Source organism: Plectropomus leopardus, chromosome 22, assembly GCF_008729295.1.
Source record: "Plectropomus leopardus isolate mb chromosome 22, YSFRI_Pleo_2.0, whole genome shotgun sequence".
NCBI classification, from domain to species: domain Eukaryota; kingdom Metazoa; phylum Chordata; class Actinopteri; order Perciformes; family Serranidae; genus Plectropomus; species Plectropomus leopardus.
In genome coordinates, this window is record NC_056484.1 from 23379412 (window position 1) to 23395467 (window position 16056).

General features: G+C 38.4%; 1 protein-coding gene across 1 annotated transcript in view; it reads left to right on the forward strand.

The window, feature by feature from the left end:
• sult4a1 (sulfotransferase family 4A, member 1) overlaps positions 1 to 16056 on the forward strand; it is a 28830-nt gene that overhangs the window by 567 nt on the left and 12207 nt on the right. The window contains exons 2-5 of the mRNA XM_042511569.1: positions 8180 to 8310; positions 12432 to 12512; positions 13271 to 13397; positions 13534 to 13628. Of these exons, the coding sequence (XP_042367503.1) occupies positions 8180 to 8310; positions 12432 to 12512; positions 13271 to 13397; positions 13534 to 13628 (434 nt within the window). The remainder of the gene's footprint in view (positions 1 to 8179; positions 8311 to 12431; positions 12513 to 13270; positions 13398 to 13533; positions 13629 to 16056) is intronic.

Sequence of the window (16056 nt, forward strand, 5' to 3'; positions counted from 1 at the left end):
TCACACTTACCTAACAGCTCTGTTTATATCGCGCTTGTGCAACACAACCTATATCTAACAGGCCTGTATCACGGAAATCGATGAATATCTGATAGTGCATCAGTCAGCTCGCACTCTGAGCTGGCCTTCAGCAGACGCCACAGCACGCGCTGTCAGACGCAGATGAAGTTGATGTTTACATCCAGACGTGGAGTGAGGTGGCGCAGCGCTGCTGCAGGCCGGCTGCCGCGCGGTGCCCCGCTGCGCGCTGGGTGGGTCCGGTCATGTGACGGCTGTTGGGCAGCTCGAGCTCGCTGTCAGTGAACGCACAAGGGCATAGATACATTGATTATTGTCACAGGAATTCTGTCTGTTTGTTTTGGTTTAGCATGAGGCCGGTTCTGGGCATAGGCAAGGGGGACAATGTCCCCCCAGATGCTCCACCTGCCTTACTAACACCAAACATAGACATCCTCAGCCCTAAAATTCTCACTTTGAGAAGTTATTATACTAACTAAAGCGAGGATACTCAACCTGCCTATACATGTTTCTAGGATTTTAGGACATTTCTTGGATTTTAGGACACTTCTCATATTCTAGGATGTTTCTTGGATTTTGGGTAATTACTCACATTTTAGGACATTTCTTGGATTTAAGGCCATTTCTAGGATTTTCGGACATTTCTAGAATTTTAGCACATTTCTCAGATTTTATGACTTTTCTGGGATTTTTAGGACATTTCTAGGATTTTAGGACATTTCATCAACAAGCTCTATTTTGATGCTGTTTTATGCACTCAGGCACTTTATGTATACTAAAAGTACAAAAACAATTGGAACAATAGAAATACTTTATTAATCCCATGAGGGAAATTGTTTCATTACAGCAGCAAATAAGAGAGCAGCAACTGAATAAAATTTTTTTTAAAGGGCAAAAAAATGCAAATACATATGCAAAGGAGGGCACTTAGCATAGAATAAAATTAAATAGAAAAGAATAAAATAAAATAACAACAATAATAATAAAGATATGTACAGTATGAACAGAGAACAAAAAAGATTTTAAAAAAGAAAAAAATGCAAATAAGTGTGCAAAAAGTGAATATGGATGATGGATGGATGCGTGAAGAACTCATATTACCCACCATCTCTTAATTCCTCCCCACTCCCCCATTCCGCCTGGTCTAGCCTCTCAGTGGCACAGGAACACCCACAGGTAGAGATTTCAGGGCGACACAGAGGATGCAGCCCCCTCGATAAAAATCTAAAAGTAGCAGAGGACTTTTATTTTGACAAATTTAAGACATTATTAATACATTATACATTATAAATTTAAGACCCACACATACGGGTCCCACAAAATATTAAAATAAAACTATGCCAATTTGGGAAGACCTTTAAGCAAGCAAACAGAGGTTTATTTACATTCCAGGTAAAAGCTCAATGTGCTGCACAAAGCACAAGGAGCAAGTTGCAAGCACAAAACAAAGCTGCTAACTGACTATAAAAGATAAATAGAACAATAAAAGATGAAAACACACAAGTAAAACAAAACAAAAAAGACCAAACTATAGGTAAATCAATAAACCAACAACAGTAAAAACACCCCCAGGTTAAAAACGATAGAATAAAATAAATTAAAATAAGTAGTTAAAACTGTTGAACCAGACTACTGGAATGCGTGACTAAAAAGAAATGTCTTCAACTTAACTTTAAAAGGTGATACAGCACTCCTTATGTCGTTTGGTTACGTGTTCTAGCAGCCCGGAGCATGACAGATGAAGTTGAAGTCATAGTTCATGAGCATAGCAGAAAGGTATTGGGGTCCCTGACCTTGTCAAGCCTGAAAAACAAACTATTAGATCAATCCAAAACTTCCTGGAAGCCAGTGTAGTGACTTCAGCACAGTGGTTATATTGGCATTTTTTTGTTCTGTAGGCCATATAACTAAAGTCAGCTATAATTAAAAGCTAAGTTAGTCATCATCAAGGAAAATGAATCAACTTTGACCTAAACATTTTGTCAGTCTTCCATATATATATATATATATGCTGACAAAAACATTATTGAAACATTGCATTGCGTCATTCTCAGAAAGTTACACGTTGTGAGCTGGGATTACTTTTGCACATGTGCTGTGGAAACTCTATGTTTCCACAGCACGTCATATGTTCAGGCGCAAAAACACTTCAGCTAGGTTTGAAAAAAGGTGGTTTGTGGGGCACAATCCCTGCTAGAAAAGTATTAAGGTCTCCATAAAACTACAACTTTTCCTACCTAAATTATATGCTGATTCTACATAAACTATAAAAAACTTAAATAATTTCTTGTTTTCTTTGACATTCTATATAAATATGCAATAATACACATACAATAATATGCAATAACAACACTAAAAAAGTTTTTATTTACGTCATCAAAAAGACAAACTCCACCTGTACTATGGTTTTCTTTTTTCCTTTTTTGGTTAAAGTAGTCTGTAGCGATCAATAACAAAATGATATGCTTATTCTACATAAACTAAAAAAATATATAAATAATTTCTTGTTTTCTTTGGCATTCTTGTTATAGATATGCAATAATGTGCAATAATGATTGTTGGGTAGTATGTATAATAATATTGCCCAATGTCAGGTTTTTATTTGATCATGTGATGACAGGATAAACTGCTGGTAGTTTAGATGCAAAGTCAGTAATTCCCATAATATTGTGCACTTGGGCTCATCATAACTACCTTACACCACTGGCATGAATGTAGTGTATATTTGTCTGCAGATGTTAGTGAGCGGAGTGCAGCATGTTGCTGCATCATACTGCTGTACACATTCTGTTACATGATACTGTGAGAGAAAGCAGAAGAGCCCAACTCTCCTGACTGTAACAGCCCGTGCTGCTTCCTGTTGAGGTTTTGCCCTGCAAGCATAGATTTGTGCAACATTCTCCCATTCCACCCAGAGAGACCTTGTGCTTATTGCACACAGCCATGACTCATTCAGACCCTTCTGGAACTCACTACCTCCCATGCTGACTGTAGAAAGAAAAGTGCTCTTCTCAAAATAATCTCAAATATACTGCAGAAGGAGTTATTTTTTTAATTATTATTTTGTGCCTAGGAGGGTGGCACAGTGGTGTTGTGGTTAGCACTGTTGCCTCACAGCAAGAGGGTTCCTGGTTCAATCCTGGTTTGGAACAGGGTTCAGTCCATGGTCAGGATCCCTTCTGTGTGGAGTTTGTATGTTCTCCCCATGTCTGCATGGGCTCCCTACAGGGTGTCCAGCAACTTTAAGACTTGCACAAATCAGTTTTTCATTTGAAAAAATTGATCAAATGACTATGTGTGATGTGAAATGTATCACTTATAGAGTAATTATCAGGGTAGCAGAGCTTTTTAGCAAACTTTCAGCTCATTGTGTTGGTATTATAGCACCCAGCTTTGTTTCAGTTCAGGTTTTTTCAGAGAGAAATCAGACAAAGATGGCAACTAGCTCGTAGCTGAGCATGTAGAGAGGCCGATATTTCTGTCGGACTTTGATGGAGACTATGCAGTAATGATATTGACCGAACACTCACTGCGTGGCCAGAATCACCACTTAAAATAAACGTTGCTCATTGTCTGCTGGATGTGTTCAGTGGGAGAGAGAGCTAAAGGGCTTCTCTCCTTTTATATTCGTTATTTCAATTTGCGCAATTAGAGGGTTAATGGAAACCTGCCTTGTGATGCATTCATTTCTGTTCAAAGAAGTCAGTCAAAAGCACCTGCTCTGTGTTGGTGTATCTGCCCTCTTCTGGTGCAGAGGGAAGAAAGAAAGCACATGGCAGGCCACATGGCTAGGATGCATGCTGCAGAGCTGTGAGGCCACAGGCTCACATGTGACAGTCTTGGCCAATGGGATTTGCGAGGTACAATAAATTGGTGTGTGTGTGGGGGGTTGCTCTGCAGTTATGATCGCAATGCATTTATGACTAGTTTTGACATCAGCCATATGCTCAATCATGTCCCCCTGCAAGATGCACACCTCTGCTCTGCGCTGTGCACACACACACACACACACACACACACACACACACACACACACACACACACACACTCAGGGCTTATATAATAAGAAGCACAGACACAGAGGAGAGAGCCTCCCCTGCTTTGGCTGCATGCTGTGCACTGCTGTGCAAAGCAGAGGTTTTCAAAATTAAACTGATGCAAATTTAAAGAGGCGCTCGATCCTACATGCCAAAATAATCTCTAGTCATGGGGAGTTACAACTCAGCCTGGGGAATCAGTTTAAGAGTATAATGTCCTCTGTGGCTCTGGAGGAGCTTTATGAAGCCTGACAAAATAACCCTGATGATGTCATTTGGGGTTATCTCTGCTTGGACTTACAAATTCCCACCAGTTAAAAAAACTCTGGACATATTTACGTTTTTGTTCACCTGCCACTGTGGCTGGTGGATTCCAAAATGTACCAGCTGCTCAAAAGATTACTATTGTTTTTTTGGCAGGTGAGTGAAGCAAATCTAGCAGCCACTTGCATATTCTACCATCATGGTGGCTGGTGCTAATTTCCACCCTGCTGAGGGCGTGTCCGCTTTGAGTGACAGGTGGGTGCCATCAGTTAACAAGTTGCTACCAAAGCAACAACACTGGTCAGATGGACCAAGGTAACCATGGCATAACCCCAGATTCACAGAGTAAAAGGTTTAGGTGTAGCTGTCACTATTTCTGTGCATTTTCAGTTAATAAAAGTTAATTGTAACATTTTGGTTGCCAAGAAAAGTCTTGTTCAGCATTTGGTTGCACTACAAAACCCTCTACGTGGGTATCTGGATATTCAGTTTTTCTGGATAGTTCATTTTGTTTTGATAGTTTTATACTTTTTTTTATTATATATATATATATATATATTTAAATTTAGCAATATCACAATTTACCATAGCTGTAAATTCACAGTGCTAACCAAGCTAGCAGCTTAAAAAATAATAAATAAAACAAGCTAGTAAGATCAAAAGTCCATTCATTTAAAAGAGTGAAAGTCTGTGAAGTCTAAAAGTCTGTGGATATGGAAATTGCCAAGAATAATCAGAAGCTAAATCATAAAGGTAATATTGTAATCCATTCCACACAGCACAAAATATGGCATCATGAATCTGTACATTAGCCCCCATTTTCCTATTTATTAAATTTTGCAGGTCTAAAATAAACCTGAATGACCACAGTTAAAGAACAAATATAATTCTCTATCTGAATTACAAAAAGCACATGTATCGTCTATAATTATTTAAAAATTTTTCAACACTTCTTTATCAGAGTAAATTCAGTGTAAAACTTTGAAGAATACTTCTTTCACCTTAATATTAATGCAATATTTGTTACCAAGCTAGCAGCTTTGGACGAGATGCCTCGATCTTGTCCAAATACGGCCACTAATTGCTCCAAAAATCCAAGATGACAACAGCCTAAACTTCAAAACTGGAGTTCGCAAACCAATGGGTGACATCATGGCAATATTTATTATTTTATCCGGTCTACGATGTAAAGCCAACTGATGTCATTTCAGCTGAAACAATGCATCTAGAAATGAGAAGCTGTTTCTGCTGATATCAAGGAACTATGCTTTTAAACATTACTAAGAATTTTGATAGTACATCAGTTTTTCACGCATCAAATGTAACCTTTCATGCATGCAAAGTGCATCATAACTGGAACAAAATGGGAAAAAGTTTTTCTTCAAGAGGAAGAGCAACTTTTCAACAAAAATCTTGATAAAATGGTTGATATGGTTTCATAGTCAGCATGCCTGAGGCCACACAGATACACATCATCTTCCTCTAAATATGAACATTCAGTCCTCACTACGTAACCCTTTTCTGCAGAATGTTGGCATGCTCTCATTGATAGCCAGTGTTTGTGCACCTTCACACTTCACAAGAGTTGGCTCAAAGTTCAGTTCACATAGATTCAAAAGAAATAGTTCTCATTCATAGTTCAATTTTTGTATTTTGAACCAAGGTCACACCCAAAAAGTTTAGGTTACTTTATTTGTACTTGTTTGCAGTAGGAGACAACTATCTTGACACACATTTTACAAACAACACAAAACAATTGATAAAAGACAGGAACACCCGTCTCCTGAGTCCTGTGCCTGTTGGACCAATCTACCTTCCACCTTGCCCATTTTAAATGGTCTTCCATGTTTTTTTAATTCCACGTCTACTGTTCTGACAGTCAAATTATGGATGTAGAGTTGACTGAAAACCTGGTGTATCTCATACAGGCACTAAAGGGTGCATTGTGCTTCCCCACCAAGGGCCACTTCCAAAGTGCTGTCTTTTGATGCTCTAAGAGTGAGGCCAGGCTGCTTTAACTTAAAGTGTCTACATTTTTTTGACAGTGTGGCTGGTGTTTAGATTTGTTTTTTCAAACCTGGCAACTTGCATAAAAATTTGTAAATTCGCGAGTGTGGTAAAACACAGTATGTGAGCATCATTAAAAGTTGAGAGAGTGAACACTCACATTTGTTGGTTACAAATGAATATTTTTTGGCAATTTTGTGTTTATTAGATAGGACAGATCAGCAGTGTGAAAGGGGGAGAGAGAGGGGATGACACGCAGCAAATGGCCGCCTGCTGGACTTGAACCTGCGGCTGCTGCGGCACAAACAGTGCCATTCTTCATGGGGTGCCTGCTTTATCCACTAAGCCCCCGGATGCCCCAGATGTTGGGGGCAAATGTATACGTTCTTTTTACTATATTGATCGTACTTTGATCCAACCCTGAGTAGTTGCTTTTCTCTCTTAATGAAGCAGTGTCTTTTAGGTTTCCAACATGTTATCATCCCAAGTCATCACAAGCTGCTGCTCTGTCAGTGGACTTTTGTTACGCTCTGCATATCCTTCTGCATCTGCTGTTAACGTTTCAGGATGCCGCTCCTGACACCATGATGTCATCAAAGGCACATAGTAGGATTACACTACAAAAGCACATAGTTATGTTTAGGCAACAAAAGCACTTGGCAACCAAAGCTGGGATGTCAACAAAAGCTGTTGTCACGGATAGTTAGGGTTATAAGGTGTCGAAATAAACAAAACAAAACATCACATTCTGACAGAAAGCAAACACTGGAAACCTGCATGAAAGTCCGGGGTTTGTTGGACCCAACTACTGCCACTTCAGCACACTCTATAGGGACCTTCGTGCTCCATATGTTACGTTGTTACCGGCAGTCTTTCAACCTGACACCAGCCTGTGGTGTATGATGCGGCCATAATAGGTTCTGTCCCACTGTGTTTTCAAATGACGGCTGCATATCATGCTACTGCGCCAGGCACCGTTCAGCGGCATATCATCACACCACAAACAGTTCTGTGAGGCTGTGCTCTTATCTGACACTACCCAGTGGCGTATCATACAGCAGCAAAAGGTGGCTTTACGTGTTGGGATCTTATGCCAAAATCACTGCAAAGGTTGTATTTGACGACTTCAGAATGAGAAGGTTTCATATGGTGTGATGGGACAGTTGCCTCAAGCCTTCACTATGTAGCATTTTTAAAATTTTCAAAAAAAAGTGTGTGGGATGTCAGGCTGTCACACTCCCACATATCTGCAAAGCAAAATTAAGACACCAGCACAGACTGGCATGGCAACGAATACAGCAGTATTATGAGGAAAGACTCTCTCAATCAGTGTCTGCATAATGCAGGCACTGATTGGCATTCATACTTAATAAGTGACTGTTGGTAAAAGCAGCAAATTAAGGACTGAGTCACTTGGCAGACTGAAAAGGTGGGAAAAACTAAACAAGTACTTATTTTCTCATGGTTTAACTGCAATGTGGATAATGTTGGCACCACATTTTTACAAGGGAGATGAATTTGTGGACCAAAAATTTAACATTTGGTTCTTTTTGTGATGGAGTGTGAATCTAAATCAGTTAGGTCATTTTCTAAAATTGCATCCACTGGGCCACTATCGCTAACTTTTTTGCAAAAAAACAAGCTATTGCATTATACAGACAAACATTTATTTGGAGTCATGTTTCTGTTCAGCTTGAGGATTCATTGTGCTTTGAGCTTTGGTTCGGTCTCAACCAACTCCCACAGTTAGTTTGGCCTTCATTTTTTCTAAGTTCATTCTTAGTGTCCAGCCATTTTCCTTGTTCTTCTTCTGACATCCCAGGGCTGATGGTGCTCTTGTTCTCTCCTTGTAGGCACCAGTCTACTTCAGGAGGTTGTGTATCTCGTGAGTCAGGGAGCAGACCCAGATGAAATCGGCCTTATGAACATTGATGAACAGCTGCCTGTCTTAGAGTACCCCCAACCTGGCCTGGACATCATACAGGTAATGTAGCTGAAATATGATTAGCAGTAATTCATTTTTTCTTGAGCCTGCATGATAATTATTTGGAGTGCAGGAGTTTCAGGCTCTGTCGTGGCCCTGCAGTGTTTTGCTGGGTTCAGCAGCATTAGAAGAAACCAACACCTAGTTTGCCACTTCAAGGACTGTCTGTCCAAACAGTTAGGTTGATTTAATGTTCCTCTGGAGAAATAATTAACCCCAAAAACTCATCTATGATCACCAAAATTACACAAGAGGTTTTCTTTTAATGACAAAAAATCTCTTCATGCCTTAAACTGCTTACATGTAACTCAACAGCTTAGTCTCATTTTGTATGCATAGATCTATGAATATAATTGGTTGCCACCTGTTTCTCCACCCACTTCTCAACTGCAGTCCTGCATCTCAAACCAACCTGCTTACCTTCAACTCTGCTCATCACTCTACAATGAAACGGTGGTATTAACACATTCCAACTAGTCATACATCAATGCTTGGTCAATGGACATTCACATCTATATATGACGCCCGTGGTATCCTTGTTGACATTTTAGGAGGGCGTGTCAAATTACTGTTAAATTGCAAATGCATTGTGTCTTTTCAAAATGCATTTTTATTTTCACAGGATATGTATAATACAAGTTATACAATACAACTTAGATGCATACAGCACTTTTCAAAAAAAAACTTACATCAGTAAAACTCCTTGTATTTATGTTTATTTCCTTCTGCAGTAAGAGCATGTGCTTAGATTTAGAAAAACACATCATGGTTTGGCTTAACATTCATATGAGAAGTGAACACCGGGCTCCTGGGTGAAAGTTTGGGGTTTGTTGGACCCTTCCCTCCCAACCTGCAGAGACTTTCCATTTCCTTATATTAAATTGTTACTGGCAGTGTTTGAAACTGACACTACCTGGTGGTGTATCATATAGCTCTGACATGTAACATCTGGCCTTGTTCATCCAGATTAGTATGATTTACCACCATGGAAGGTGGCTTTTGGCATCGGACACCAAAATAACTGACCATCATCACTGGTGTTTAATGACTTGGGAATGAGAACGAGCTGGTAATAAATAACATGAGCCTTCGGCTTGACTATGTAGTTAAGCAGCTAATGATGTGTCTCTAATGGATAAACCTTATTCCTGATCACAACTTGATAAGTTTAAGTGAAAGTGAAACTTGACTTGCATAATACATTACGTACAGTAGCTTCAGTACACCTGGCTTCTCCTCCTATTCTGCCCTCAGTGTTCGACTTGAATGCGACTATGCAGACAGATAAACTCCTCGACAAATGACAGTTGTACTATCCTCTTTAAAAAGATTCAATTATTGACAGAGTGTAACATAAAGAAAACAAAAAACACAAACTTCAGGCATTTAGCTGTGGTATAAATATAAAAACGACAAAAATATATGTAAATGGAAGAATTGTGAAACATTTATAGCCTGAGCAACTTAAAGTAAGTGTATGAATTAGTACTATTCACTATACACTACAACCATGTTTCAGAAATTTACATAGCCAATATACAGCTGCATAACCACCAAATTAACTATAAAGAAAACAATCAAAATGCCTAAACATTCAGTGATGATGCCTTAAAGATATGTCAAAATAAAAAATACTCACAGGCAATGCTCTCTATAAGGCAAAAAAGAAGGATGGATGCAGATTTGTTTGAAACTACCTCAACCTCTGTATCTGCTGGCAAAAACTAAACATGTGAGACTTCCTGTCACCTGTCTGACTGACATCATTCAAAATGGCTGTTGCAACACAAGAAGAAGAAGAAGAAGAAGAAGAAGAAGAAGAAGACAAAACACACTGAAAACAGTAACACCACCTCCTGGCAGAGTTCATATGTGCCAGCACATCTCTGATGCCTTTTTTTGCCATAGTTTTATGCAAATTATATCGAAAGCTCCAAGTTGACAGGATTGGTTGTCTGGCTCTCTGAATCCCTGTTTTTGAAACTGTCATTGGTTCCAAGCGGGAAGTGTTCAGCCATGGCATTAACAGCTTATTTTGCTAATGATGCGTCTTGCACATTATGTACGTGTTTAACATCTCACTCGGAACTCAGGATGTTATAGGAATATGCGCTAAGGATACATAGAACATCATAAATCGGCGTGAAAGGTTACTGACCGATCGTCTCCAAGTGTCGACTTGGTGACGTGTAAAAAGACTGGACTCATGAGTGATATCCTTGGTTTGGTTCAAACAAAAGTTGTTGACCTACAAGTCTGTAAAGTTCATAATGGCAGCAATAAACTGCTACCTTTAGGTTTAAAAGGTATAAGCAAGGGGAAAGGGGATTGGGTAATCCAGTCCTTGTTACCCAGCAAATGTATATTTTGTGCTACCTTTTAGGGGTGCCTTGCATTGTGTTAGTTACTTAAATCCTTCCACACTGACAATGGCTAAAGCACTTTAAAACGAGTAGGAAAAGGTCTTTTCTGAATAACTAGAGTTAATCGAGGAGGTCTCTATCTCAGCCCACAGTTCTTGAAACTGTTCCACTGTTAAGGGTGTTCTGTTTTAAAGGCAACCAAAACTGTAAACTTTAATTATACTTTGTAATTCCATTGCCCTTTTATTACAGCACTGATTCTTAATGTCAAATGACTCATGATGGGGACTGTGATAACACTTGCATAATGTCCTCACCCTTCCAAAGTCTGAAAAAGAAATCACAGATGATGTCATCTTAGCTTGGGATACAAACCTTCTTTTCTTTTTAAAGGGTGATTCACACTAGGCATTACAAATGAGTATAACTGAGCCTCTGAAACTTACACTCTCACAATCCCCTATCTCCTTGAGTGCAATGCAAAGCACTAGAGAAGCTCCTTAAGAAGACTTGCCAGTAAACAGAGCTAACATGTTCTCACTTCCAGCTTGTCAGGTATGGCAGGTTGGTCATTGGCCCTATGCTTCAAACCATGATACTCTATAACCCTCCAACTTTAGACCACAGATATATAAAGAGAACTGGATACAGCCTTGGATGTGGGGCCTCATTAATTCCTATGAAAGGTGAAATTGAAAAAGTGAAATTTGCTGCGTCTTCCATTCTGCCTCCGTATCGTTGGGTCCACAGAGCAGATGCACTCGAGAATAAATGTCCAGTTTAGCGCTGCGAGAAGTTTAAATGGGGTAAAATGATTTCATGTGGCTCTTCAAGACTTTTGAATGTTATTGGACCAAATGGAACACAACCCTGTTTGTGAAATAAATCATTTTGCAAGGGTTGTGTTGCTCAAAAAAATGTATCCAATGAGTAGTAGACGTCTCTTTAACAATGTACGTCAGTGTGAAAAAGTATTTATGGGCCCAGTCACACTTTGGCCACTTTTCCATGTTGGCTTCAAAGGCAGCTGCTGTTCCAGGATGCTTGTTTTGGATGTGTCAATTTCTGCTGGTTAGGTCTTCTCAAAATAATTTTTTTTTTTTTTTTTTTACTTTTGCATCCTGGCATTTCCATTTAGAGTTCCTAAGCACTACTTGAAAATATATAAAAAACAGGGGAATATGGAAAGACTTAACAGTTTATACTTTCAGTAAAATGCATCTGAAACCAGGATGTCTTTCAACATAAATAATAGCCAATAGCTATAATAGCCAGTATTCACACATCTCTTTCGGTTTTATTTTTGTATTACCAGATCAACTGCACCTTTAATACTCAACCTCGTTCAGACGAGAAAAAAAGACCAAAATCTCATATAAACAGCACATTCAGAACAGACACAGCGTGTTAGCATTGTGGCTGGAGCTTGTCACCTGTGCATGCTCCGTATAGAAGAAAACAGGGAAAACATTACATATATAACCTGTCATATAGATTTAATGTGGAATTAATTTATTAAACCTGCGTGTGTGGAGTCACATCTTGGTTTTTTTTAGTTTAAGATGGTTATGGATTTTTTATTTTTAGTAGTTATCATGGAAATCCACTGAGGCCAAGAATATTCCTTGAGTGAAAAACTTCATCGCATTTTCCAAGAAATAGAGATCTTGTTCACCTGACTTTCTGAGCAGATAAGATAAGACCCATGTAACAGCTGCAGAGCAGATATAAGTAATAACTTCCTCTGTGTTTCCACAGGAGCTGACATCTCCTCGTCTGATCAAAAGCCATCTTCCCTATCGATTCCTCCCCACGGCCATGCACAATGGAGAGGCCAAGGTCAGTGCACTGACACTGGACAGCCGTAAACAATACCTGGGACTTTTAAATACATAAAGAAGGTAGAAGGTAGATTTATTAGTCATTTTTAAACAAAGTTTAAAAATTGACAAAACAAAGTTTTAAAAATGAAATTACATTTGTCACATACTCATTTAGAAGATTACAGATGTGTTGATATTTTGAGGTATGTTTCAGGTACATTGTGCAATGAACTGTATATCATTTAACAACACATAACATAAGTCAATGCAGGACACTTAAGTCATGATGATGCATTGATGCCAATGCAACCTCTATTGTAAGCACATATGGAGATACAATACAGCAGAGTAAAGGGTTAGTCACAAAAGTGTGAAAAAATGCTTTGAAATGAGAAAGCCATTTACAGTACAATTCCCTAAGCCAGTGTGCATTTTCATTTTGTTAAGAAAAAAACAACAAAAAATTGAGATTAATAAATAAGCATTAAAACTAGATGTATTACATATGATACAATTAATAGATCCTAAATGCCGATTACATTTTTGTTCTATCAAAAGGTTCAGTTGACACTAAAATTATGATTTTATTTAAAATTGTGTAGTGATTCAGAAAGAAATATTTGCATTGTCTAACATAGTCTACTCTCTAATATGCAGTCTGTGAAAGAGGACATTGTGCATTTTTGCAGGACTGCACTCCAACAGCATTGCATGGGAATAATATTACGTTTTGGACTCTAAGTATTGTTGAGTATTGTTGTGGTTGTCTCCTAGGTGATCTACATGGCTCGTAACCCTAAGGATCTGGTGGTGTCTTACTACCAGTTCCACCGCTCTCTCAGGACCATGAGCTACCGGGGAACCTTCCAGGAGTTCTGCCGGCGCTTCATGAATGACAAGCGTAAGTATGGAGGTCACTGGAAAATTGGGCCACTGTGACCTTCCTTCTGGTTTTAAGTTCTTTGTCTAAATACTACTGTAAATTAATTTAGCTGTCTCTCTTTCTGTGTCTATCTCTGTATCTCTCTCTGTCTTAGTGGGATATGGCTCCTGGTTTGAACATGTTCAGGAATTTTGGGAACATCGCATGGACTCCAATGTCCTTTTTTTGAAATATGAAGATATGTACAAGGTAACATCATCACCATCTCTTCTATTTGTTTTTATCTCCTATTTTGACTGTGATGTAACTCCAGGGCATCACTCAGTCACCCAGACTCTTGGGACGTTTGGTGTAATTTAGATTAATTTAGATTTAGATTTTTAATTCAGAGACCCTCTCCAGCGAAGGTGTTGTTCTAATGAATGAAACTGTGTACTCTCTGGTTGGAGGTTACTTTTTAACCTGTGTCTACTGAGGGGACTCTCTAAACATGCACACTCCTCATATTAACCCTTATCTTTAACCACTTTGACATGTTTTTCTGAACACATGAAGTTTACCTTGCTAGCAATGTAGCCCACAGATTACAATTTTACATTATTTCTTGTTTTTAATCCCATTTTTCTGAATCCAAAAGAAGTGAAATGAGTGAGTTTTTTTCACAATTGACTCTCACTATGAACTATATTTAATTATTAAGTAAAACCGGACCAACACATAGAGCATGTAGCCTCTGTGTCAGGTGGCAGACACATGTGTCCTATCTGTCTTTTATGCAAAACATTCTTACATAAAACTCCGAACCCTTTTTGCATTATCTGGGGTTATCACATTTACGAGGACACAAACATGCCCTGTCTTTTGCAGATAGGCTTTTCTTAGAACAGATTTCTTAGGTAACACAAATGATCATCAACATTTGACTTTTCTTTGGAATTGTTCAAAAAGCATAAAATCATTTTAAAGATGCCCTGTGTCTGATAAAGACATATGACACATACCTCAGATGCTGACTGTTAATCCTCTACTTCATATAAATATCCACAACTGAAGCAGGTAACATTCCAGACTCAGCCAAAAAGGCAAACTTTGTATCCCATTCACACAAGCCATAGGCACTATTTTTCAAGCAATTTGAGATATTATAATGCTTTGAAAATGTGTACATCATTTAGGAAAAACATGATAACTGCCATAAAAACCATCCCATAGAGTCAGCATCCAGTTTTGTGTCTTCTTGTTCTCCCGCTTGTCTTCAAGAAATGTTGAGGTTGACTCATTTTCACTCCTGCAACCCACAGAAGCAAAAATGGCGCAAGTTGATTTTACAGAAAAAAAAAAGAATAAAGTAAATCAATTGCCTTGAAAATGTAGGTAAATGTAACTGTTAATCTTAATTTATGTTAACTCTGTGTCTAATTCTTAATTTTACTTAAAATTAAGTTTTGTTTAAATTAAGTTCTGTTTAAATTAAATTTTTAGGTATATTTACTTTCCTTTGTTAAGGCAATCAGTTTCCAAGATTATTTTAAGTATAATCACATATACTGACAGTATTTCAGCCACTGCTTGGCCTATTTGGACATTTTCTGTTTTTTTTGTTTGTTTGTTTTTTTTTTTTTAGAATAATCCATTAACAATCCATTTCTGGAAAGAAACGGTTTCAGGACTTTTTTTTTTTTTAACCAACATTTACCAACTGTGCATTAACTCAGTGTGATGGTCTGTGAATTTAGATGTTAACTTAAAGCATTGTTCTATTCATGTTATAAATATAGTACAGTTAATAACTAATGAGAAGTTATTTCAATTACTTCAAATAAATAAGATAGAGTAAGTTACCTGTCTAATCCAGTCAGTTTAATTTCCTCTAAAACATATACATTTAATAAAAAAATAATCAATATCAGCCCAACTGCAGTTATGTTTGGTAAGTATGCAGACTTCTGGTTTAAAACATACATTTTGAATTTTGAAAATATCAGAAATGGCTTCAGCATCTTCAAAAATCCCCCAAATCACCCATATAATGTCCAAGTTGGCCAAGCAGTGCAAATTATGCAAATTGCCCAGCATATGCAATTTAGAATCTGGCAGTTTCCTAATGTTGGGGACCCATACTACGCATTTATAGTATAAAACTTTGGGGTACTCAACATTTCCGGGTTCACAATGGGACTCTATAGGCTGGCAAATGGGCTTTAAGGACAGGCACACTCAACTCACCCATTTCTCCCAGCATTGCTAACAGAGCTGCTGCAGACATTTTTTACATGTCATCGCAGAGAGAGTTTGGCTTCATGTGTGAAAGCTTCAGGTCAGTAGCCTCGAACTAAACCTGCCTAGAACACATGCATGTGTATAACCCAGTTCTGCAGACTGATAGCCTGTTTTCTACCGTCCTTAGATGAGCTGTACAATCTGTCCTTGTCATATGTTTGTATTCAGTGTTTCTCTGCTTTGTGCCGCACAGATAGTTTAAGCACAGTGAGCTGTGTGTTCTTCTCAGCTGTGGGTGGATGCTGTTTGGGGAAACAGAATCACTGCCTCGCTGTTATTTAAGAATTCAACAGGGAGGCAGTTTGTGCTCTGTTTTTGTGTGATTATTGCATTCATAACTCCCCATTTTTCTCCTCTCTTCTCTTCTCTTCTCCTCTCCTCTCCTCTCCTCTCCTCT